Genomic DNA, 27,071 nt, shown 5'->3' with positions numbered 1-27,071 from the left:
TTTTGCACTGAGAATTAAACTTATGGCCTTTCTCTGCACACTTTCTAAAGTCTCAATGTCCCCCACCATATGGAGACACTAAAACTGGACATATGGAAGAAGGACAAAAAAGGCAAACAGAAATGCAGATGGAGAGAGTCAGACTGTGTGATACGTAATTACAGAATGTCTTCCATAACCAAAAATAAATCCATTGCAAGCAATGGCAGATTAGAATATCATAGAATCAGCAGGTATGCAATTGTGAAGCTTTAGCAGAAGGTTGGTTCTCTTTCCCTCTCTCTTCAATGAAAACAGTATTTAGCAGCAATTGAGGTAAACAGAGCTAATACAAAGGAGAATGGTGCTTTCAGGGGTCTCATGTCACAACCTCCTAATAGGGGCTTCCGTGCTGAAATTCCAAAGTTGATAGCATGTAGTCTTGTACGCTCTTACCTAGACAAGTGCTGACAGGAGTTAAAAGAAATGGTACCTGCAAGAGATAAGCTGAAAGTTGACCTCAAGATAAAGAGATGAAAAGTTAGGGAAATGACCTTGGGTACCTGTACATCAGTAATTGGCCAGATCGGATCAAACAAGACATTGGTATGGGGTAGGCAAACAGTCCCTAGAAAAAAGTTATATAAAGAAGAGGGGAAATAGGGGCCTTTCTCAAACGAGAACACTTCAACTAGACTAGAGGACAGAAGGCTGCCACCACAAATATCAATACTCACTCTGCATCATCAGTCCATTTGTCCTTCAAGACCGAACCATTCCTATTTATCTTACGCATCATATTTAAACCGTAGTTTTGTGGTAAACTACTCAATAAGCTACTCGAAAATCACTGATGAGCTCAAGCCCCTTTTCGGGTAATCTGTGACTCCCAAACTCAAACTTTACACAATGAAATACTTTGAAATGTAGTCACTGTTTTAGTGCAAGTAGAGATGCCATTCACAAGATGCCAGCTGAAATAGGCCAAATTTATCTTATCCTTTCTTGGGATATGGATATCACTGGTAAGGTCAGCATTTATTGTCCATGCCTAATTTCCCTTGAGCAGGTGGCGAAGAACCTTTTAAATAAATGCAGTCTAGGTGCTGTAGATATACTTAGTGTCAATTGAGAGGAATTCCAGGATTTTGACCCAGTGACAGGGAAGGATGGTGATATAATTCCAAGTCAGTATAGTGTGACTTGGAGAGGAACTAGCATGTGGTGGCACTCCGATGTCGTGTTAGTAGTCAATGGCAACCGAGGGTGTGCTTGGGGTGGGAGTTGGCAAATGTTATAGTTACTCAAATATAGCAGAATTCTACCATGGTTGCAAAACCACTGAATCATTGCGCCATATAACTTTGTAGTTAGAAGTCTGTGTACACAAACCTTAACTGTAAATTCTAACTTCTGTCAAAATATAGTAAACTGTTTAAGTCAGCGGTAATTTTTTATATGATCAGTCAATACAAATATTACATCATTCTACTTCACTATGGTAACTTAATTGTATTGCCGGAAAAGTATCTGCAGATGTACAGACACTAGTCTACTGCATATAGTTTCAAAAAGGAAGTCAAAGACTGATTACAGGAAAACACAGTCATGATTTTAAGTAACCAAAGTTAGGCATGAGTACAGGAAGCACGGACAATTCACATCCATGCTCCTTCTTGGAATACTGCAGTAGATTTCCTCTTATAAAGTTCAAAAATAATGTGCTGAAGATTTAGGTTATTTAAATGACAGGATATCATTCACATAAAGACACCAAAGTAGTAAGCATCACAAAATTAAAATGACGAGAAAATACATGAGAAAAGAAGCTGATATTTTCCGAATGCTTCTTGTTCAAAAGGGAGCCATCTTGTGGAGGTCCTGAAAACCCCGGTACAGAATAAGGAAACTGCCTCTGAAAAGAAGGACCATGTAATACCAAATTATCTGAATGTCTATGAAAAATCAGATCTTCGGCTTACAATTGCTGACACCTCACAGTTTATTCTTAATTAAGCATTGCCGATTGTGGTTCTGAAATTGTACAATGTTTCCACCATTTGCAGCAGTAGAAGTCCCAGAAGAATTACTGACTGCCAGTTGCATCAGATTTCCAAAAGTGTCGGCAATGCCATATAAGCTGTGAAACTTCTGTTCATCTTTTACAAGGCAGATGATGGCAAAGGGCATTGATTCCGTAAGCCAGGAAGGAAAGAAAAACAAAGTGGAGCAGCATAGTAGTTAGGATGCTGAGTAGGTGGCCTCAATAAGGATCAACAAAGGGCTCCCTTGGTGGGGGTGCAACCCCTGAAAAGTATAATTTTTAAAAATGCTGCAGGTTGACAAGATAGGAAAATTGATAGGGTCAGAAGGGGGCGTGGGCAAATACGGAGTTACTCTTGCAACCATTTAACACATGCAAATTAAGTCCCCTCTTGCCAACTCTTCAAACACTAGCATAAATAATATTGGAGGGTAATGGAGTGCAATTTTTGTGTATCAACAGGTCAATGTGATGCATCTAGCATTTGGTGAAGAGAGTTTGCGTGCTTCCTGCTTTTTGTGTGCTACCTTGCTTCTCATTTTCAACCTACCCCACCACCCAACAGCAAAGCAAGGAGAGCCAAATGTCTAAATCCCTCCCTGTCAGTGCACAGTATCACTCCATCAGCAAGTCCTCTCCTGTCCCTTCTTGTGGTAATACACAGACGTTAGGTAGCTCGCAGTCCCAGGTTAAGGCTACTCAGGAAACCAGAGGAGCTTTAGCCCCCAGACATGCGGTGTGCAGGCCCACTGGTGCATGGATAAATCCAGCACTTATGAACCAAAGTCTAAGCTATGGGTGAAGTGGGCCACTGCCTCCTGGATACCTCAGACGTGTTAACGGCTAAGGGAGTAAACCCTGACAATAAAATCTGGAGTGGAGCCAAAATACTGGCTGAAATCTAAATATGCCATCTTCCCAGTAACTCTTGCAACCAAGCACGTGCTAAATGTAGTGCTTCACATTCTTTGGACTGAATCTGATGTTTGTGCAGCCCAAGGACTCCATAAAATTTACCTACGGGCTTGTGCCCTAGAGAGGACACTTTAGTTTACTTAAGAGCGTCAACACCACATTCTTGATTAATAATGGGATCAGGGGTTAAGGGGAGAAGGCAGGAGAATGGGGATGAGAGATGATTGAATGGCGGGGCAGGCTAAATGGGCTGAATGGCCTAATTCTGCTCCTATGTCTTATGGTCTTATAGGAGGCAGCCATTACAAATGTTAAGTCCAATATGATTGGCATGGCATTGAGACTATGGGCTGTCCGCTATGTTGGGCAGCCCTTGACAAGGTGCCGACCAACCATGGCCACCTGGTTCACTGGATGTTAGGAGCTTAGAACCTCTCCGCTACAAATCTATGTGCTTGGAATTGACAGACAAATTGTAGCTGGTTGATAACGCATGCAAGGCAGATGAGATTGACATGGAACATGAAAAGATGAACATATACATAGCTTCTCTACAAAGGACGAGGCTCACCAGGAGTGGATCACTCAATGAAAAACATTACTCATTCATTTGGAAGAAGAGTTTAGTGGACACTTGTGAGCAGGTTGTACACTTTGCTGCAAGGGACTCTCTATGCTCCATGTGTCATGTGAGAGTACCTTTAAGACATTGATGTTTAAGCAATGTACCTTTAAGAAATGGAGCAGCTCATATTACTGAAGTGATGTCAGAGGGTGGGGTGAGCTCACTTCTGCTTTTAGTTTCAGTTTGAGAGAGCAGCTGAAAAGTGCCTGGCTGGTTTGCTGAGAGCTGCATGAAGAAAAAGAGCTTGGGTGTGTCTGCGTTTGCAATGAGATGGATCTGCTGTGATCTCTGCCAGGAAAGTCTATCTCTGAATCATTTGGGTGATTTAAACTCATAATCGTAATGTCTTTAACCTGATGTGTTTCTGTTTAAAGGTGTTAAGTCTTTTGGAGGTTTGAAGGAACATTTTGAGGGATTATTTAGTGTTGCATTATTTTAGGGGTTATCTTTGAAGTAAGGGGTGTTAAGGGATCCAATATTTATTTAAAAAGGTTAAGTTGACTTCATGGAATAAACATTGTTTTGTGTTTAAAAACCCACAAGTCCATAATTGTAATACCACACCTGGAAACCAAGCCGTGTGCTTCAAAAGCAACAATACATTAAAGGGAGGTTGATTGAACTCCATGATACATTTTGGGGTTCTGAAAACGCCGCTCCCATAACACATGATAGAGCCCCACCCTCTCACAAACGGTTCAGAATATATTCTCTCTATCGGCCTCTCAACTCAAACAGGACCAGTTAACCTCATGATTGTCTATAGTCTAAAGCTGTGTCCACTACAGAGGTAAAGATTAATTCCATTGCTAAAAACAGAATCCCAAAGACAGAACACCTTTACCTACTGGGGGATATCAATGCAAGAATGGGTGTGGACCATGAGACATGGCCCTCCTGCTTCAGTTATCACGGCACAGGAAAAATAAGTTAAAATAGACAGCTTCAGCTTTGCTGCTAGCACGAGCTTTATGAAACTAACATTTTTTAAGTAATAACTATGCCGCATGTTGGCATGGCGACATCCAAGATCAGAATATTGGCACCAACTAGGCCTAATCACCACCAGACAGGACTCTCCACAGAATTCTCAATCAGTGCTCACTGCAATACAGCTACCAGTGCTCACTGCAATACAGCTACCAGTGCTCACTGCAATACAGCTACCAGTGCTCACTGCAATACAGCTACCAGTGCTCACTGCAATGCAGCTACCAGTGCTCACTGCAATACAGCTACCAGTGCTCACTGCAATACAGCTACCAGCGCTCACTGCAATACAGCTACCAGTGTTCACTGCAATACAGCTACCAGTGCTCACTACAATACAGCTACCAGTGCTCACTGCAATACAGCTACCAGTGCTCACTGCAATACAGCTACCAGTGTACACTGCAATACAGCTACCAGTGTTCACTGCAATACAGCTACCAGTGCTCACTGCAATACAGCTACCAGTGCTCACTGCAATACAGCTACCAGTGCTCACTGCAAAACAGCTACCAGTGCTCACTGCAATACAGCTACCAGTGCTCACTGCAATACAGCTACCAGTGTTCACTTCAAGACTGATTGCTCCCTAATGTTAACCAGGATTAGGGTGTAATCCTGAATGCCCTTTTCTTTTAAAGAAGAAATGCTGTCCTCGTAACAATGTTAGCTGCACTGCCAACAAAGATAGTTTCCCAACTCAGTGGAACAGGTGCTTTCCTGCATTTTCACAGAGTGCAGAAGATAAGTAGAACATTTTTTGAGACATCAGCTTTTCAAATGCTGAGAGTTCAATAAGAGCAGAAAAATCCTGACATGGTTCAAAGCTTATATTGCTGTAATGGAACCTTTACTCGAAGCCAAGTAATCCGCTCTCATTAATTACAAGAGTGATCCATGTGGGATGACTCGGACACAAGAGTTTTTAAAAAATAAATTCCAACAGGTACAATGCCAAAATACTCGATACAATTTTGCGACAATACCCAGATTACCTTCAACACCGGTAACATTGGGGCTTGTACAAAAGGATCAAATAGGCAAAAGGTCCATTGTAAACAAGAGTGAGAGGTCATCATCGACTGCGATATACAGTTGGAGAGATGGGTGCAACACTAATTTGAATTGTAGTTGAGGGGGAACATAGTCATGAAGGAAGCTCTGGACACCATGGAGAGTCTGCCTATCACGGGATGTCAAACCTACATTAGAGCAGCTTAGAAAAGCTACTGATTTGCTTGCCAGGTAATGATCTTATACTTCCCGGACTCAAACAGGCACTCCTGCAGTATCCGCACAAACTTCTCTATCTTTGCTAGATGAAGGGGACCGTGCCCAAGAATATGTGAGATGAAAAGATTGTAATCCTGGGGACAAGAACAAGGGTGACCGAAGTGATTGCAATAATTATCAAGGCATTGCGCTGCTGGGCATTTTGGGAAAAGTACTTGCCAGCGATGTCTTTGTTGGACTACAGACCTTGGGTGAATGCATCTATTCCAAATCCCAATCTGGTTTAAAAATTGGCAATTCCATTATCGACATGATCTTCTCAGTCTAACAGCTGCAGAAGAAATGCTATGAACAAAGGAGATCACTATATATTACCTTCATTGATCTCACCAAGTCATTTGACCATGTGTGCAGAGGCTGTTTATTTAAGCTGCTGAAAATAAAAATTGGCTGCCTGCCAATGCTGCTCACTGATTCTCCCCTCCCATGACAACTTAGGTCAGCTAGGGCAGGGCAACACTGGAACCCTCTGGGAATCGCAATGGGGTCAAACAGGGCTGCGCTCTGGCGGCAATACTCTGGCATATTCTTCTATTTGCTGTTGTCACCTTCAGTTTATCTGAAGAGGATATCTACTTCATGGCACAACTGACAGAAAAATATTTCAGCATTTCGCCAGTCAAGGACAGTGGTGGGAAGTTGTGTGTGGAGGCTGAGGAGATAAGCGAGATATTAAATGAATACTTTTCGTCAGTATTCACTCAAGAAAAAGATAATATTGTGGAGGAGAATGCTGAGACCCAGGCTATTAGAATAGATGGCATTGAGGTGCGTAAGGAAGAAGTGTTGGCAATTCTGGACAAGGTGAGAATAGATAAGTCCCCGGGGCCGGATGGAATTTATCCTAGGATTCTCTGGGAAGCCAGGGAAGAGATTGCTGAGCCTTTGGCTTTGAATTTTAGGTCATCATTGGCCACAGGAATAGTGCCAGAGGACTGGAGGATAGCAAATGTGGTCCCTTTGTTCAAGAAGGGGAGTAGAGATAACCCCGGTAACTATAGGCCGGTGAGCCTAACGTCTGTGGTGGGTAAAGTCTTGGAGAGGATTATAAAAGATACGATTTATAATCATCTAGATAGGAATAATATGATTAGGGACAGTCAGCATGGTTTTGTGAAGGGTAGGTCATGCCTCACAAACCTTATCGAGTTCTTTGAGAAGGTGACTGAACAGGTAGACGAGGGTAGAGCAGTTGATGTGGTGTATATGGATTTCAGTAAAGCGTTTGATAAGGTTCCCCACGGTCGGCTATTGCAGAAAATACGGAGGCTGGGGATTGAGGGTGATTTAGAGATGTGGATCAGAAATTGGCTAGTTGAAAGAAGACAGAGAGTGGTAGTTGATGGGAAATGTTCAGAATGGAGTTCAGTTACGAGTGGCGTACCACAAGGATCTGTTCTGGGGCCGTTGCTGTTTGTCATTTTATAAATGACCTAGAGGAGGGCGCAGAAGGATGGGTGAGTAAATTTGCAGACGACACTAAAGTCGGTGGAGTTGTAGACAGTGCGGAAGGATGTTGCAGGTTACAGAGGGACATAGATAAGCTGCAGAGCTGGGCTGAGAGGTGGCAAATGGAGTTTAATGTGGAGAAGTGTGAGGTGATTCACTTTGGAAAGAATAACAGAAATGCGGAATATTTGGCTAATGGTAAAATTCTTGGTAGTGTGGATGAGCAGAGGGATCTCGGTGTCCATGTACATAGATCCCTGAAAGTTGCCACCCAGGTTGATAGGGTTGTGAAGAAGGCCTATGGTGTGTTGGCCTTTATTGGTAGAGGGATTGAGTTCCGGAGCCATGAGGTCATGTTGCAGTTGTACAAAACTCTAGTACGGCCGCATTTGGAGTATTGCGTACAGTTCTGGTCGCCTCATTATAGGAAGGACGTGGAAGCTTTGGAACGGGTGCAACGGAGATTTACCAGGATATTGCCTGGTATGGAGGGAAAATCTTATGAGGAAAGGCTGATGGACTTGAGGTTGTTTTCGTTAGAGAGAAGAAGGTTAAGAGGTGACTTAATAGAGGCATACAAAATGATCAGAGGGTTAGATAGGGTGGACAGCGAGAGCCTTCTCCCGCGGATGGAGGTGGCTAGCACGAGGGGACATAGCCTTAAATTGAGGGGTAATAGATATAGGACAGAGGTCAGAGGTGGGTTTTTTACGCAAAGAGTGGTGAGGCCGTGGAATGCCCTACCTGCAACAGTAGTGAACACGCCAACATTGAGGGCATTTAAAAATTTATTGGATAAGCATATGGATGATAAGGGCATAGTGTAGGTTAGATGGCCTTTAGATTTTTTCCATGTCGGTGCAACATCGAGGGCCGAAGGGCCTGTACTGCACTGTATCGTTCTATGTTCTATGTTCATTACCCAATTGAAATCCAGGACAAAATGGAACAAATCATCAGCAGGTTGCTGAATGGCAACAATGCCACTCGCATTTCAGATCAAAGAGCACTTTCAAAGGCAAGCGGACAAATCCTCGCACGCATGTGAACAGTTTAGTTTGACCATCAGCCATCAGGAAGACAAATGTTATGGTCCAGGATGTTGCCATACTCGATCAGCGTTGAGAATATGACGCTGGAAGTTGTTGATAGCTTCACACTTCGAGGCTCCACATCACCAGCAATCTGTCACTTGAGGCTAAAATCAACACACGCATCACAGAAGCTGCAGCTGTTATGTAGAAGCTGAAGAATAGTGTCGAACAACAGCAACCTGACTGAGAACACCAACTTACCAAGCCTGCATCCGCAGTGTACTCCTCTGCACTGGCGAGACCCGGTCAATTTATGTTAGGCAGGAGAAAAGGCGGAACACTTTCCACCTTCACTGTCTCAGAGCTATTTTCCACATCTCTGACAGGGCAAGTTAACCAACTCAGAGGTGCTGGACCATGCTAATTGTATCAGTATACACTCATGAAGCTAACAATATCTGTGCTTGCTTGGCCAAGTTCATTGGCAAGATGATAACTTCATACCCAAAGATCTTCTGTACGGTGAACTGGCCATTGGATCATGACCTGCTGGATGTTCATACCTCCACTACAAGGATACCTTGGAAGCAAGGACATTGATACTGGCAATGGGAGATATTTGCTGACAGCCGTAACTTCTGGAGCCCGACTGTTTGGAGGAGCAGTGGAAGAATTTTTAAAAACATGGAAAAGTGAGCTGGCTGAGAAAACAGTGGCCAGCGAATCTAGCACTTTCTCGGCTGACTGCCTTTATCTGCAGAAAATGTGGCAGAGACTGCCATACCATAGGATAGCCGGAGCCACTTCCTGAGCCATACCAGCTGATGTCTAACATAAAGTTGACCACGTAGATACAAATCATCATCACATGAGAGAAAGGGTGCCAAAGCAATATAAATTGGCATCATAATGCGAGAAACCTCTGGGACAGTGTGCACACTATTCTTTTCCATGTACTTTGTTTTATTTATTTGATTAAACAATTTGAATATTAAATACAATTAAATAGCATTCAGTTACCGTGCAGTTTGCTGAGAGTGTCTTTTGGTCCCTCCAGGTTCCCTGCCCAGAGGTCAGCCTGACTGACAGGCTTGGTCTACAGTTGGACAAGGAGAACTCCAAAAGGAGACCAGGCAGGTTTGGTACCAGGGTTGGAATCACTCTGGATGGTTATGGGGGTCTGATTGTGGGAACACTTGGGAAGATGGAAGGAAGCACTCTCGCTCTATCTGGCCCACAAGGACTGGTGTGAAGCCTGGGAAATTCAGGTCCCCGCAGTTAAAATATGCAAAGTGGGTTGTCCAAGGCTTCCAGCCATACCAATATATCTCAAAGCCTAATCAGCTTTCTGAGGACAGGTTGGCTGCCTGTCCCTTGTCCCATCTTGATAAAACCGCAAGTGAGCAGGCTGGAGTTGGTTACCAGATGCCAAAATTGGAATTTTTCCTCACTTAAATACCCAACTGCTCACCCATAGTAAAATATCCCCCAAGATCTCATAGATGCAGTAAATTTGTTCCCAAATGAATACCGTCTATTAAGATGTGCCTTAGAACAACAAACTTGTTTATGTTTGCTGATGCATACCTATCCATTGATCAAATTGAATTATTGGGTTAAGTGCACTGTACCTACACAGAAGACAAAATAAAATACATACATAATAGTTAAGTCACAACTTGTGAAACAGACATATTTTACAGGAATCAGAGATATTATTGAAAGTGTAAAGGCAAAAGAGTAGTAATGAAGATGAGATGTAAATATTTAAAGTAATTCCTCTCAAACAGGAACATACAAACAATTATAACATGTATACAAAAACAAAACCCAGCAGATGCTGCGATCCGGAAATAAAAACACAAAATGTTGGAAATACTCAGCAAGTCAGGCAGCACCTACAGAGAAACATTGCAAAATTGTGACCAACCTGCCAAATTACTGATGCTACAATAGAGGGAAGGTTTTTGATGAAGCAGCTGAAGATCACGAGGATATTGTCAGGAATTCCTGCAGCAATGTTCCAGGCCATGACAGTTGGCTTCTGACAGTCAAATCAGATCCGAGCCCATCCAAAGCAGGAATTTTCTTCCCATTCACCCCCTTGAGCTTAATATTGGAGATGCAACCTTGAGAGAGGCCACAGAGCGAAATGTCACATTTGATGGTGAAAAACTGTTTCAACCGCAGTAGCAGCTTGACTTTCCGGTGCTTTGATATTTCGTTTCAGTGGAGTGCTGAGCCTGCAATTTCCAACATGCTCCCAACGTGCAGCCAATGCAGCCCCAAGATAAACTTGCCAAATTGTTGCCAAGTTTCTCAGTACCTGGAATAGGTACATCCAGCAAATTCACTTTGGAATGGTTGCCAGTTGTCCAGGACAGTGACAGCTGTCATTGCGCTCCACTAAAGTCAATAGAAGAAAAGCTTTACTGGAGGAACTGTTCTGGGTATTCATGAGCATTTGATCCTCGTGTCAGCGCATTTCCAGGAACCTGTATGTGCTTAAATACAATACCCGCTTCACTCAAAAGAATAGAAAAGAAAACTTCTCATTATCAAATAAAAGACGTGACAATGTATTTACACAATGCATTTTGAGTCAGGTACCGCGAAGAGAATATTGCACATATCAAATAAAACCTACCTCCACCACATGTGACTTTGAAGTATGCTCTGACATTGAAGAAGGACCATCAGAATCCTTCAAGATGTAATTAACAGTCATTGGTTGAGATTGATGTTTCAGCATTTCCCCATAATCTGCAGCATCAAAATTAGTCTTCCATACCATAACCTGAAAAAAAAGTGTTAAATAAGTTACACAAAATGGTGATTACCGCACATGTATAAATTTGAGGACATCGCATTGCATACTATGGGCGAAATTCTCCGCACCCGCGGAAAATCGTAAAACCGTCGTAAAAATCGGGAGCGTTTTACGACGGTCGCGAAGGCTTCATTTCCCGACGGATTCACTTCCTGGAAATGGGCTAGTAGCGCGGCCGCGTCAATTACGTGTGTGATGACGACGGAACGCGGCGACGACACGATCACGCCCACGTGACGCCGCCCGACGCCGTAAAAAGGCGCGGGCGACCACAGAATCTGTCGGGCAGGATGTCGGAGCCGAGGAGAGCTGCTCCTCGCTTTGTTGATGCTGACGTCGAGGCGCTGCTCGATGCCGTGGAGCAGAGGAGGGGCATCATCCGCCCGCGGAGAGGGCATCGCCAACCTGCCAGCGCGGTACGCCAGGCCTGGCGTGACGTGGCTGCCGTCAGTGCTGTGGGGCAGACCCCTCGCTCATCTGAGCAATGTAGGAAGAAGCTACACGACCTCACCAGGTCTGCCAGGGTAAGTGCCATGAGGGTGCCCCCTAGTCACAACCATCCCTCCCCCTTAACTTAAGCACCCCCCCCCCCCCCCCCCCGGCACGGGAGGGGGGGGGGGGAGAGGGATTGGGGCAGAGTTATTTGAGGATGGTTCACAAAGTTGTCGCAGACCCAGCGCTCTGGCCCCGAGGAGAGATGCAATCGTCTCATGACAACTTGACCCCCCCCAAACTGTGCCAGTATCTGAACGGACTGCTGATACCTTCCGTTTTGTAATGATCTACCTATGTTCCCTCCCCCAACAGGCCAAGGCCGCTCACAACCACCGTGAGCGGCACAAGACTGGAGGGGGTTCACCCAACCTGCACCCCCTCAGCACCTTTGAACAGAGGGCCCTGGACCTTGTTGGGGGGTCTGCCAGCCGCGATATCGCGCTATGAGAGGTTGGCGGAACTGCAGCAAGTGAGACAACCCTCCCTGACAAACACTCACCCCTCCCCCATCCTCTGTCCCTTCACACACCCTGCCCACTGGGACACCTCCCCCATCCTCTGTCCCTTCACACACCCTGCCCACTGGGACCGTCCAGCGGCCTGCCGAGCAAATCGAAATAACCCGTCTCATTCTCTTCCCTAGGACGTGATGCCGAACGACCAGGGCCGTCTGCCTCCAGACGGACACAGGAATCTGCCGCCACCTCACCCGGGGCCTCACAACAGAGGGTGCCCGATCAGCGGGCAGCCCCATCCGCCCCAACCCAATCTGCGGACCAGGATGCACAGAGGGTTCGAAGTCCACTACCACCAGAAATGGCCAGGGACAACCCTCCTGACGCTGAGCAGCCCCACACCCTGGAGGAGGCCCTAAACATTGAGAGCGTCGGGCTTGCGGCACTGCTTTCTCCCACCACATCCATCATCCCAGAGACACACACCCCGGCGGGCCTATTTAGTGATGAGTCTCCTGGGGCACAGTCTGGTTGGCACATCACAGCTGAGCAGGTACAGCAGGTGGAGGTCGGAGCAACAGAGGGCCGTGAGTCCGGAGAATCGCGCCCCAAGTATTTAAAAACACAGATGCACAAGTGGTAAAATAAACCATCTCCATTTAAACCATAAAGCAAAGAACTTGCATTCATACAGCATCTTTCATAAAGGTATCCCAATGTGCTTTACAGTCAGTGTGGTCACCCTTGTTGGGAAAGGTGGCCGTCAATAACACATAGCACGGTAACACAGTAATAATGTGCTTTAGTAGTTTCCTCACAAAACTGTGCTGCCACTTCCCAAATCAGTGCCCACCTTTAACTGGAACTCTATGTTTGAATCCCTCTAATCAGGTTTCCTCCCCTGTCACAGCAACAAAATGACTCTTATCAAAGAGACAAATAACATGGGATTGCAACAAAGAAGGACAGCACGGTAGCACAGTGGTTAGCACTGTTTTTTTCAGAGCGCCAGTGTCTCAGGTTCGATTCCCGGCTTGGGTCACGGTCTTGTGCGGAGTCTTCACGTTCTCCCCGTATCTGCGTGGGTTTCGTCCGGGTGCTCCGGTTTCCTCCCACAGTCCAAAGATGTGCAGGTTAGGTGGATAGGCCATGATAAATTGCCCTTAATGTCCAAAAAAATGGTTAGGTGGGGTTACTGGGTCACGGGGATAGGGCAGAGGTGTGGGCTTAAGTAGGGTGCTCTTTCCAAGGGCCGATGCAGACTTGATGGGCCGAATGGCCTCCTTCTGCACTATAAATTCTATGATTCAAAGTCTGCAGCCTTTGACATAGTTGACCACATTCCTCAAATGCTGTGGCAAAGAAGATTCAGGCATTTTGCCTCAATGACTATCGACCGGTGGCCCTGACATCTAATATTATGAAGTGCTCCGCGAGGTTAGTCATGAGACATTTCAACTCCAACCTTCCAGAATGCCTTGATCCACTGTAATTCGGTCCACAGAAGATGCCATCTCCATGGCCATACACCCATCCCTGGAGCATCTCGACAACAAGGCCACCTACGTCAGACTCCTGTTCGTTGTCTATACCTCCGCCTTCAAAACCATAATCCCAGACAAGCTCGTTTCTAAACTCCAAAACCTAGGTCATGTTCCTCCCTCTGCAACTGGGTCCTCGACTTCCTGATCCACAGACCGTAATCAATAAGGATAAACAATGACACCTCCTCCACGATAATACGGGGGCCCCACACGATTGCGTATTTAGCCCCCTACTATACTCCTTATAGACACACAGCTGTGTGGCAAGATTTGACTCCAACTACGCCTACACGTTTGCTGATGACACAAACGCAGTGAGTCGGATCTCAAACAACGACGAGTCAGAGTACAGGAGGGAGATAGAGAACTTAGTGGCGAGGTGTAACGACAACAATCTATCCCTCAATGTCAGAAAAACTAAGGAGCTGGTCATTGACTTCAGGAAGCAAGCCTGTCTGTATCAATGGTGCGAGCTGGAGATGGTTGACAGCTTCAAATTCCTAGGAGTGCACATCACCAAAAATCTACCCTGGTCCACCCATGTCAACATTGTGACCAAGAAAGCACAACAGCGTCTATACCTCCGCAGGGAATTCGGCCTGCCCACAATGACTCTTACCAATTTATGGAAAGCATCCTATCTGGCTGCATCACAGCTTGGTATGGCAACTGCTCAGTTCAAGACTTCAAGAAACTACAGAGAGTCGTGAACACAGCCCAGACCATCACGCAAAACCGCCTCCCATCCATTGACTGTGTCTCCACCTCCCGCTGCCTTGGGTAAGCGGGCAGCAGAGCCGGGTTATTCTCTCTCCCAAACTCTTCGATTGGCAGTTGGTACAGAAGTTTCAAAACATGCACTAATAGATTCAAAAACAGCTTCTTTCCGCTCTTTGTCTCTTATAGACTCCTCTTATGGACTGAACTAATCATTCTACCCATCTTCTCTACAGTTATAGCACTATATTCTGCATGCATCACCCGATGTCTATGTTCATGTTTTCATGTATGAAGCGATCTGCCTGGACTGTATGCACAACAATACATTTCACTGAACATGAGAGATGTTCGGTGGGTGTGACAATAAATCTAAATCTAATCATAGTAACCTAGCTGCCTGAGACAACACTCATCTGGTTTTGTTCTTATCCATCTAATTGCAGGCAGAGAATTACCGACAATAGTTTATTTTCCCACTCATTTACCGTTGTCTCTAGTATCCCCTCAGGATCCATCCTTACCTCTCCATCTATTGCACATCCATATGCTGTCTGCTCCACTATATAATCTGAAAACAGTTAGTTTCTTCTGAGCTTCATTGTCCTTCATCGCAGCCTTACTCAGTAGTAAGTTACTCAGGTCAGAAGATCTTATACAAGTCACTCTCCAGGGAAACAGGAGTACATAATCTCTCATATTCAGCGGAGCACTGAGGGAGTGCTTCACTGAGATGATGTCTATCAAGTAAGATGTTAAAACAATGCCTTGTCTCTCCCCTCTCAGGTGGACATAAAATATCTCATGACATTACTAGAAGAAAAGCAAGAGAGCTTGTGGGATATTGTTGCACAAAATAGCCACCATATTTACCAAGATTACAATAGGTACTAAACTTCAAAAATACTTCAGTGGCAGTGAAGTGGCTCAGGACATTATGAGAATACCTTGAGCACTATTCTTGGACATCTCAGTCCCTTGGCTTCTTACTATCCCTTACCAACCACCCAGTCTCTAATTCTGTTCTAAATACCACCTCTAACTGCTTCTACCCTTGTGCATCACAGTCCGTCCGTCCGCCCCGCCCCGCCCCAATTATTCACCACTTCATATTCTACTTAACGTAAAGCTTAAACTTTGCCTTGCCTCATCTCACCATGGGAGCTGACCTATAACCAAACAATTTTGCTTAAGTCTTGCAATAGAAAATGAGTCATAATCTTTAAAAGTTAGAATTCAACAGTACACAACTCTTAAAATGTAGAAGTACACCATTCTAAGAAGGCTTATAATTTTTAACTGTGACACAGAATGTATGTTATGTTCAACTGCTACACATAAAATTCTTTCAGGGTGAGATTCTTGGGTCTAAGCTAGCCTATTTACTGGAATCCTGCTGCTTGTTCATGTTGGCTAGTATATATGCTGTAAAAACAACTGAGTAATTTCCAAGGAATGTTGAAATTATGGCTGAAAGACCCTTATAAATAACTCATTTTCTGAAACAAATTGATTCTGGACCAAAAACTAATTGGTGGTACTAAGTCAAATATTCCAGCATACATTTCCAGAAAAAGCTGAATATATTTTGATAGTTATGGTCACTCACTTAGCATCTTCTTCCAAATGACAATTTAAAAAAATTTCCCATGATAAGAAGATTGGAATATATAGAAGCTCAAGTGTTAGAGAACATTTTAATGCATGTTAAAGAAAAAGTAGTCAGTAGAATTGTGTCACAATATCCAAGGTCAGGCTTGCAATAATTCAGTGGATCTATATGCAACCTGGCCTGAGAAGGAATACATGGACCAAAAGAAAATCCCCGATTCGATAGCTTGTTCGTATAACATTAGCTTTTTACTGTGCATTCATGTGAATGTGCCGAGCATGATAAATAAGGTTGGTGAGCTGCAAGCACAGATAGCCAGAGCCACAGGGTATAACAGATGGAGAAAAAGTAAAAGCTAAAGATATACCCAGTAAATACAGGCTGATCATTTACTCTCCCTTTTGGAAAAGATTTTAGAAACAATGGGCATGATTTAACCAAATTGGAACGATGTCCCATAGCGCAGTGTTCTTCAAACTTTTTTTCCGGGGACCCACTTTTACCAACCGGCTAACCTTCGGGACCCAACCAGGCCGACCTTCGCGACCCACGCCGGCCGACCTTCACGACCCACGCCGGCTGACCTTCGCGACCCACCATTTTCTCTTACCTTGTTTGCTGCTGACAAAAATGGAGGAAATGGTTTTGGGTCCCTTTGACCCTCGTACACGCTCCTCCAATGGAACCTATTGGATGACGGTGAAGCCTTCCGGTGTCGGAAAGTACGGAGTCTCCACCTGTCCAAAGTTCTGAATTTTTTTCCTGTAAAGTTTTATCAAATAAAGCCCCCCCCGCCAAATTTTTTTTGACATGTTCCCGGCCGCTTGCAGCCGGTGTTATGAAAAGCCGGATGCTGCGTGGGGATTTGCGCAATCGGGAGCGCTGTGGACAATGGCTCCGCGACCCTACCGACACCCGCCCATGACACACCTGCGGGTCGCGCCCCCGACTTTGAAGAACACTGCCATAGCGAGCACATTTAGCTACGTGTTTACCACCGCTCGCAACGCCGAGAAACACGCTATCTAGCGTGACTCCGGTTAGATACGGGGCCTCAGCAGGGAACACGGGGCCGAAACTGCACTTAGTCCTGTTCCCTGCACCGAGGAGCCCCGCTCATCAAAATTCCTCAGTGCAGGGAGAGATCGGGACACCATTTGTTAAATGGAGACCCGATCTCTCGAGCCCCTGACACAACACCCGAAACTCCCAACCCAACGTAAGGGCATACCTCACAGGGCAACACCCCCGCCCAATCATCACCATGCAAACAATGCCTGCTTGGTACCATAGCAGTGCCACCCTGGCACCCTAACAGTGGTCCTTCCAGCTCTCAATGCTAGCCAGGGTACCACCCTGACCAGAGGGCATGCACCTGGGGGCCTCCAATGCCCCGAGAGACCCCCACAAGAGACGTTCTGTATGGTCCCCGTTTGTGGAGACCAGTACTGAACTCGCCCGAGGTCTCATAGGCGAAGGGGATAGATCCCAACGTCCTGATTACCTCAGGGAACTGCATATTAAAGTGAGACTAGCTGACTCGCTCTAATATGCAGATTTGCGAAAAGGTGATACTGCCCACGAATAGATCTTGCGAGCCGTGGCGAGCTGGGTAGATCTCAGGAGTGGGGTCTCACGTCATTTGCCAGCCACATTGCACCGTGGCAGGCTGCTTTAGGGGCACAGCGTGGCTGGTAGATCGCGCCCAATATTCCAGGACAAAACTAACAGTCACTTCGAGAAGTATGATGTGGTAATAACGGGGAATTAACTCAAAAAAAAAGCAGAAATGGATACTAATTATTCCTGGATAGAGGTATTCAGGAAAGGTATGGTAGGACAGAAAAAGTAGCAGCCGTACTGATTAAGGCTGAAGGGAGAGGATGTGTTAGAGCAGTCAAGGACAGAATCTATTTGGTTAAAGGGAAGAAGCAAAGAGGTACCTTGACACTATTGGGTGTCTATAGGCCTCTACCTACTGGGAAAGAAATAAAGGAACAAATCTGCAAGGAAACTATGTGAGGTGCAAGAATTGTAGCATAGTTGTAATGAGGGACTTTAATTTTGCTAATATAGACTAGGATAGTAATAGTATAAAAGGGATATCGGGGATTGGGGCTGGAATTTCTAGAGTGCATTCAGGAAATTTCCTGCAACAGTATCTTTCCAGTCCAACAAGGAACGAGGCATTTCTGGATCTGATTCTGGGGAATTAGATGAGTCAAGTGCATCATGTGTCAGTAGGGGAATATTTTGGGAACAGTGACCACATTATCATACGGTTCAGATTACCCATGGAAAGGACAAGGAGCATTCCAGAGTAAAAATAATGGTCGGAGCAGTTTCAAAGGGGTGAAAACAAATGGAGATGAGAAGGAATTTATTTTCTCAAAGAAAAACGTAATCTTTGGACTTCTCTACCTCAGAAAGTAGTGGAGACTGGGTCATTGAATATATTCAAAGCGGAGTTAGACAGATATTGGATCTACAAGAAAGTCAAGGGCTATGAGGTGGGTAGGCAGGAAAGTGGAGTTAAAGCCACAATCAGATCAACAATGATCTTATTGAAAGCAGCAGGCTCAAGGGGCCAAATAGCCGACTCTTGCTCCTATTTCTTCGGTTCTTATAGATCTGGCCAAGCTAATTGGAAGCAAAGTCTGGGAAACAAAATTATAATTGAACAATGGGCTGACTTTAAAGAGGTACATTCCCATGTGGGAGGAAAGGACAAGCTCACTGGATGATGAAAGAGAGCAAGATGAAACATTAAAAGGGTGTGTATGTCAGGTATCAGACTGATAATAAAAGAATCAAACTGAATATAGAAATCTCAGAGAGGAAGTGAAAAGAGAAATTATGAGAAGAGGCTTGCACCCAACATAAATCCCAACGTCTTCTGTAGGGATATGAATAGTAAATGATGGTAAAAAGAGAGGTAAGGCTGATCAGGGATCACATTTCCACATGGAGGCAGAGAGCATGGCTGAGGTGCTAAATCAGTATTTTGCATATTCTTTAACAAGAGGATACAGCTAAAGTCATTGAATAAGTTGATAAAGAGGATGTATTAGAAATAACCTCCCTCATGGGAAAGCTCTTAGAAACAATATTCCAGGACAAGATTAACAGTCACTTGGAAAATAGTAGATTAATTAAGCAAAGCTAGAATGGATTTAAGGGGAAATTGTGTTTAACTAGTTTGATTTGGGTTTTTGATGAGGTAACAGGGGAGCCCTGATGAAGATAATGTTCTAAAAGTCCATCTGCCATGGGCTTTTAAAAGGTGTTTGATGAAGTGCCACATTACAGATTTGATAGCTTAGTTGAAGTCCACGGAATAAAAGGGAAAGTGGCTATAACGTTGTCTGAGTGACAGGGAACCAACAGTAATGGTGAACAGTTGGTTATAGAACTATAGAAAACAGGAGCAGGAGGATGCCATTCTGCCCTTCGAGTCTGATCTGCCGTAAATTAGGATCATGGGCTGATCATCCAACTCGATAGCCTGATCCTGCCTTTCCCCCATATCTTTTGATCTCTTTAAACGTTTTAAGCTGTGGAATGCAAGAAAAGTAGGAAGGAACTTAAGCAAGGAGTCAGGGTTAAGAAAAATCCCAAGGCTTTTTACACATACATAAAAAGCAAGAGGGTAGCCAGGGAAAGGGTTGGCCCACTGAAGGATAGGCAAGGGAATCTATGTGTGGAGCCAGAGGAAATGGGCGAGGTATTAAATAAATACTTTGCATCAGTATTCACCAAAGAGAAGGAATTGGTGGATGTTGAGTCTGGAGAAGGGTGTGTAGATAGCCTGGGTCACATTGAGATCCAAAAAGACGAGGTGTTGGGCGTCTTGAAAAACATTAAAGTAGATAAGTCCCCAGGGCTGATGGGATCTACCCGAGAATACTGAAGGAGGATAGAAAGGAAATTGCTGAGGCCTTGACAGAAATCTGGATCCCCACTGTCTTCAGGTGATGTCCCAGAGAATTGGAGAATAGCCAATGGTGTTCCTTTGTTTAAGAAGGGTAGCAACGATAATCCAGGGAACTACAGGCCGGTGAGCCTTACGTCAGTGGTAGGGAAATTACTGGAGATAATTCTTCGAGACAGGATCTACTCCCATTTGGAAGCAAACGGACGTATTAGTGAGAGGCAGCATGGTTTTGTGAAGGGGAGGTTGTGTCTCACTAACTTGATATTGTTTTTCGAAGAGGTCACAAAGATGATTGATGCAGGTAGGGAAGTGGATGTTGTCTATATGGACTTCAGTAAGGCCTTTGACAAGGTCCCGCATTGTAGACTGGTACAAAAGGTGAAGTCACACGGGATCAGGGGTGAGCTGGCAAGGTGGATACAGAACTGGCTAGGTCATAGAAGGCAGGGAGTAGCAATGGAAGGGTGCTTTTCTAATTGGAGGGCTGTGACTAGTGACGCAGGGATCAGTGCTGGGACCTTTGCTGTTTGTAGTATATATAAATGATTTGGAGGAAAATGTAACTGGTCTGATTAATAAGTTTGCAGACGACACAAAGGTTGGTGGAATCGCTGATAGCGATGAGGATCGTCAGAGGATACAGCAGGATTTAGATTGTTTGGAGACTTGGGCGGAGAGATGGCAGATGGAGTTTAATCCGGACAAATGTGAGGTAATGCATGTTGGAAGGTCTAATGCAGGTAGGGAATATACAGTGAATGGTAGAACCCTCAAGAGTATTGAAAGTCAGAGAGATCTAGGTGTACAGGTCCACAGGTCACTGAAAGGGGCAACACAGGTGGAGAAGGTAGTCAAGAAGGAATACGGCATGCTTGCCTTCATTGGCCGGGGCACTGAGTATAAGAATTGGCAAGTCATGTTGCAGTTGTATAGAACCTTAGTTAGGCCACACTTGGAGTATAGTGTTCAATTCTGCTCGCCACACTACCAGAAGGATGTGGAGGCTTTGGAGAGGATGCAGAAGAGATTTACCAGGATGTTGCCTGGTATGGAGGGCATTAGCTATGAGGAGCGGTTGAATAAACTCGGTTTGTTCTCACTGGAACGACGGAGGTTGAGGGGCGACCTGATAGAGGTCTACAAAATTATGAGGGGCATAGACAGAGTGGATAGTCAGAGGCTTTTCCCCAGGGTAGAGGGGTCAATTACTAGGGGGTATAGGTTTAATGTGCGAGGGGCAAGGTTTAGAGGAGATGCACGAGGCAAGTTTTTTTTTTTTACACAGAGGGTAGTGGGTGCCTGGAACCCACTGCCGGAGGATGTGGTGGAAGCAGGGCCAATAGTGACATTTAAGGGGCATCTGGACAAATACATTAATAGGATGGGAATAGAGGGATACAGACCCAGAAAGTGTAGAAGATTTTAGTTTAGACGGGCAGCATGGTCGGCACGGCCTTGGAGGGCCGAAGGGCCTGTTCCTGTGCTGTACTTTTCTTTGTTCTTTGGCTACCCTAGTTAATATTGGGAAAGTTGAAATGCCCCATTATCACTATCCTATTACTTTACGCGTCTCTGAAATTTGCCTACACATCTGGTCTTCTATTTCTCTCAGACAGTTAGGAGACCTATAGAACACTCCCATCAATGGGATTGCTCCTTTTTGATCTTTAAGTTCTACATATATGGCTTCAGTTGAAGAGCCTTCTCAGATATTGTCATTCCTTCCTGTTGTAATTGATTCACTGATCAAAATTGCAACCCCCCCCCCCTCTCTTTTACCTCCTTCCTTCTCTTGCCTGAAAATCTGTGACTTCCTTTGTGAAGTCAGAACCAAAGTATTTAGTTGGTCGGCCATTTCTTTGTTCACCATTATAAATTCCCCTGTTTCTGACTGTAAGGGACCTACTTTTGTCTTCACCAATCTTTTTCTCTTCACATACCTATGGAGGATTTTAGTCAGTTTTTATGTTCCCCGCAAGCTTGCTCTCATAATCTATTTTCCCCTTCTTAATCAAATCCTTCCTCCTTTGCTGAATTCTAAACTGCTCCCATTGCTCAAGTCTGTTGTTTTTATTGGCCAATTTGTATGCTTCTTCCTTGGATTTAATACCACGTCTAATTTCCCTACTAAGCCATGGTGTGGCCATCTTTCCCGTTTTACTTTTGGAATGGATGAAGGAATATAGTGGAGTTCTCCAGGGTTGCTATTCGAACCACTTACTTTCTTGATCTATACTAATATCCTAAATGTGGCTGTGTAGGGCACAACTTCAAAATTTTCAGTTGCCACAAAACTTGGAAACACGTGAACTGTGAGGAGAATTGTAACAGACTTCAAGAGGTCATAGACAGGTTGGTGGAATAGGCAGACATGATGAAATTCAATGCTGAGAAGTGTGAAGCTACACATTTTGCTCAGATGAGGAAAAGTAATATGAAATAAAGAATACAATCTTAAAATGGTTTTAGAAGCAGAGGAACCTGGGAACATACATGCACAAATCACCGAAGGTGGCACGGCAGAGTGACAAAGCTGTTAATAAGGCATAGGGGGATCTTGAGCTTTATATGTAAAGACAAAGTACAAAAGCCAATAAATCATAGTGAACCTTTATAAAATTTTAATTCTGCCTCAACAGGAATATGGTTTTGAATTCTGGACTTTAGGAAGAAACTGAAGGCATTGTTGCAGTAGAAGATTTATGAGAATGCTTCCAGGCTTGAGAGCCTTCAGTTACATGGACAGACTGGAAAGGCTGGGCATGTCCTTTTCAGAGAAGTGAAAAATAGGAGATTTGATAGAGATGTTCGAAAGCATGAGGATCTGGACAGAGTAGACAGGAAGAAACTATCTTATTGACAGAAGCATCAAGAACCAAAGAATTGTATTCTTAAAGTGATTGGCAAAAGAACCAGAGGTGACACAAGGAACATTTTCTTTACACCGCAAATGGATCTGGAATGCACAGTCAGAGCACATAGTGGTGGCAGATTCAATCATGGCTTTCAAAAGGATAATTGGATAATTATCTGAAGATAAATGAAATACAGGGCTATAGGGGTAAGGGGAAGGGTGAAGGCATGGTCATGGGACTATCCGAGTTGCCCTCATAGACAAAATAGGCAGGATCTTCTGGTTTTCTTTTGTGCTGTTATAATTCTGTGAAAGCAGAGTCCCAAATCTCAATGCTTGGGTTCAAAGAATCGCCTCAAAGAGGGGAAGTGGACTACTGGACAACCGGTACTCGAGACAATGTACTTGCACAAATCAAATTCTTTAGTAGAGGAGAGAGGAAGGGTATAATAGATAGAGAAAAAATAATCGCCTGAAGTGGTGGGATTTTTTGCATTCAATTACATACAAGCCCATTGGAAAATATTGGAAGTCGTAAGCTAACATGATATTCCATCTCTCTAATGAGATAGCGCAACAAAAAACTTGTATTTGCAAAAGAATAAATTACAACTAAGATTGTATTCATAAAAGATAAAAGTCCCAGAAATGCTTTAAGAAGCTAAAAGAAAATTACATCTTAAATACAAGAAAACTTTATTCAGACATTTTAAATGGCAGTCCCTCAATCACATCAGTGCAAAGTAGAATTGCAATAGATTCCCACCTGTTCATCTGAGCCACCTGAAGCAAAGAAGTCCCCTGCACTGGAAAAAGCAACACAAGTAGCTGGGCCCTTTAAACAGAAAACAAGAAATTGAACATAATTACTTTTTATCTAAATTTCATTAAGGATAATACCCAGAATAAATCTCACCACGAATGTTTACTGTTGGTATACATATAAAGCTGAAATAGCTTACATAATGACAGTGTTTCCTCTGCCCTACTCCTAAACAGGGTCAGCAACATGAAATCTTACTCTAGGCTCTTATCCTGCTCCCAAATAACATTTTATCAAAATTACACTGTGGGTGTCCGAACCAGACTATGTTCAAAAAGGGTAAGCAATGTAAATATATGCAATTTAACATCAGAAGGTTTTTCATACAAATTTCTCCAATTGTACTAAGTGCAGATCAAAGATAAACTGCTGCCATAAAAATCCAGTGTTACTGCCTCATAATCTGCTGTTTTTTAAATATAAATTTAGAGTACCCAATTCATTTTTTCCAATTAAGGGGCAATTTAGCATGGCCAATCCATCTAGCCTGTACGTCTTTTGGGTTGTGGGGTCAAAGCCCACGCAAACACGGGGAGAATGTGCAAACTCCACATGGACAGTGACCCAAGGCCAGGATCGAACCTGGGACCTCGGCGCCGTGAGCCAACAGGGCTAACCCACTGTGCTGCCCTATAATCTGCGGTTTAGGTGCTTCTTTTGAAAGGGCAGGGTGATATTAACAGTAAAAATGGTTTTGTCCCTTCAATAAATGTTAGCAAATGCTGTTCATCTTTTACATAGTAATAGAGTTTAAATTCAGAACTTTGCCACCATGCTCAGCCTTTTGCAACATGCCTTATTTGGAGGTAAATGTGGCTAAACAACTACAAGTCTTTTAGAACCACTGAAAAAAGTAATCTGGCCCTCTCCTGAGTCACATCGGTTTCCCTACCAACGCTGCCCATACAACTATTCTGTGAGCCTTGTGTAGAATAAATAATCAAGTCAAACTTTCCCTATTCCTTCACCATTATTCTTCACATCCACACTCATTTTCTCTGGTTCTCCACCTCTGCTCAATAACATGACACTGCCCTCTTACCAACTCACTCCTCGAGATACAACTGGCAATAGGACTCCAGCTGCTATCCAAGCAATGACCCAGGAACACAAACATATTCACAAGGGACAGCGTAAAGATGAAGACATCTAACAGGCAACTTAGAACTTCTGGCATTTAAAAGTGAATTTGAGATGTGCCATCCATACCCAGTAATTTGCAAGATGAAAATTCTCCCCCAATAAACCGTCCTGCAATTTATTTTCCTGGAAATTCCAATATCCCTGCCCTTGAAGATTGTTGTTGCCTTTAAGATCTGTACATGTTGAAATTCCTTTGGATTTTTCTGCTGCACCAAGAGTCTCGCAGTGTGTGTCTACACCAAATCTATGACAAACTGAAGATCAGGCACTCAAAGGGCTTGTGATAGTGGTATGTACTTCAGATGCACTCTGCACTAATTGCTCCTGATCAGAAACAGGAGAGGACGATCAATCTCACTTCAAGCCCTTTAAAAGGGGCCAAAATTGCTTTTAATTGTTAATACTAGAGCAATTAATTTTCAAATTTGAAATCATTCTAATATAATAACGGCTTCCATCTATTCCAACTAATCGGTACTTCTTCATGGACTTGCATTTTATTCAAGGGCAAAATCTTTTGAGTCTTTATATTTTCCAGATGCCCATTTTGGAAAAGATTCAAAAGTGTGCTCCAGGACATAAAAACGTGATAAGTGCTACTACTATTAGGGCTTCTCTGATTACAGCAAGCCATCAATCACTAGCCCAGTACAATATATATTAATAGCCTTTAGAACATAGTTGTGGTTGAAGATTGAATCAAATGCATCTTCCATGACTAACCTTGTGTAAGAGTGAGTGACTGTTTTTGGGTGGGTGCATGTCAATCCTATTTTTGATGCAACAGACCTACAACACAAATCTTCATTTACAAAACTGACTGCTTCCCTTTCTAGCACTGGAAATGTAACTGTCCGGGTTACCTGCAAATCATACCTGCAATTCATCAAAAAAAAACTTTAAAAAGTTATAAATTTTGAATAGCAACACGGGCACAAAAAAAATTGTACACTTTTTTCAAAACTAACTTTCTCACAAACTGAACAACTTGTACTGGTGACTGCAGCAAAAAAAAAAAATATCCGGTCCCTTCACAATGTGCCAATTGAAATCTCTTAAATTGAAACCTGCCCTCCTAATTTTCTAGTTGTAGAACTTACTCAAATAACTCCAAGTCTTATTAAAATGGATATTAAAGATATTTGCTGAAACATCAGGAGATATGGTCATGCTGTCAGAACGTCTAATGAGTGTAAAATTATGGACATGCACCTCAGATTTCCCAATATGTGCAGCTGACAGGCAAACCCTAAAAGTCAGCCTCCAGAATTTAGTACATCACTGAGATTTTTCACTGAACAAAATGGCATGGTCTCAAATCGCCACAATACCCATTGAACAAGCAAACTGAAAATTCACATGGAAGCTTTAACATTGGTCAACAACTTGTTAATTGGTCAAATCTGAACTATTTGGGCAGATCATATCTTGCTTGCAAAATACAGAATTGCACCAACATAAGTCATCATACAATAAAACTGGAGTTCATATTCTTTATTGATCAATTAAACACTTATATCACACTGTTTATATTGTTACAATTATTAAACATACTAAATAAGCCTTCCAACAGTTTCAAATACTTCTGGCATGACTAATTGCAATTTTTAAAAAACAGAACACTTTCTCCAAATGTGCCCTGTAAAATGTTTTGGAACGATCTGAAACATGGTCACGTATGACTTGAGCAGTAACACATGAATCAAATAATTATAATACTCGCCTTGCAACTATGTAATAACTGAAAAGGTACTCTATTTGGAGGATCAAGAGAAAAGACAGTGAAAGAAAAATAATGTAAATTAATAAGACTTGTTGTTTCCTAATTTGAATTGTACATTAAAACATTACAAAGGTAAAATAATTTTACAACCATTAAGTTCGGTCTGTGGTTTATGATCAATAATTTCATACAAGTGTGCTTTTTGACGGATGTACGTAAAGTAACTGCTGTTCCATGTGGCACATAGCTGGAGAATAAGTACAAAGCAACATAATGTCCCACTACCATGCAAACCAAGAGAATAAACAGACCATCTCAACAGTGACTAAGTGCTCACTCATCCAGAAAAACAACTCCCCTGCCCTCAATGCACCGATAAGTTATGGGTCTTTCACATCTCCGACAGAACTTTCATAGGTCAGTAATAGGAATGTCCTCTATATATTTAATACATTAATTATGCTCATGAAAGTCACCTCGTAATTCGTGAAATAAAAACAATTACGTGCCATGAGCTTGAAACAGAATGAAAATGATGAAGAGTTAAACAAACAGTAAAATTTAAAATTTTCTTGCACATCATCCACTTCATTCAGGCAAGTGCATATATGG

General features: G+C 43.4%; 1 protein-coding gene across 1 annotated transcript in view; it reads right to left on the bottom strand.

Annotated features, from left to right (window-relative positions):
- The window catches only part of LOC119973948 (POC1 centriolar protein homolog A-like), a 139,562-nt gene that overhangs the window by 52,491 nt on the left and 60,000 nt on the right, over positions 1-27,071 (bottom strand). Inside the window, 2 exon segments of the mRNA XM_038812632.1 lie at positions 10,977-11,126; positions 23,537-23,605. Coding sequence (XP_038668560.1) covers positions 10,977-11,126; positions 23,537-23,605 — 219 coding nt within the window.

This window comes from Scyliorhinus canicula, chromosome 11, assembly GCF_902713615.1.
Source record: "Scyliorhinus canicula chromosome 11, sScyCan1.1, whole genome shotgun sequence".
Taxonomy (NCBI): Eukaryota; Metazoa; Chordata; class Chondrichthyes; order Carcharhiniformes; family Scyliorhinidae; genus Scyliorhinus; species Scyliorhinus canicula.
This window is presented reverse-complemented; position numbering and strand designations above follow the sequence as displayed.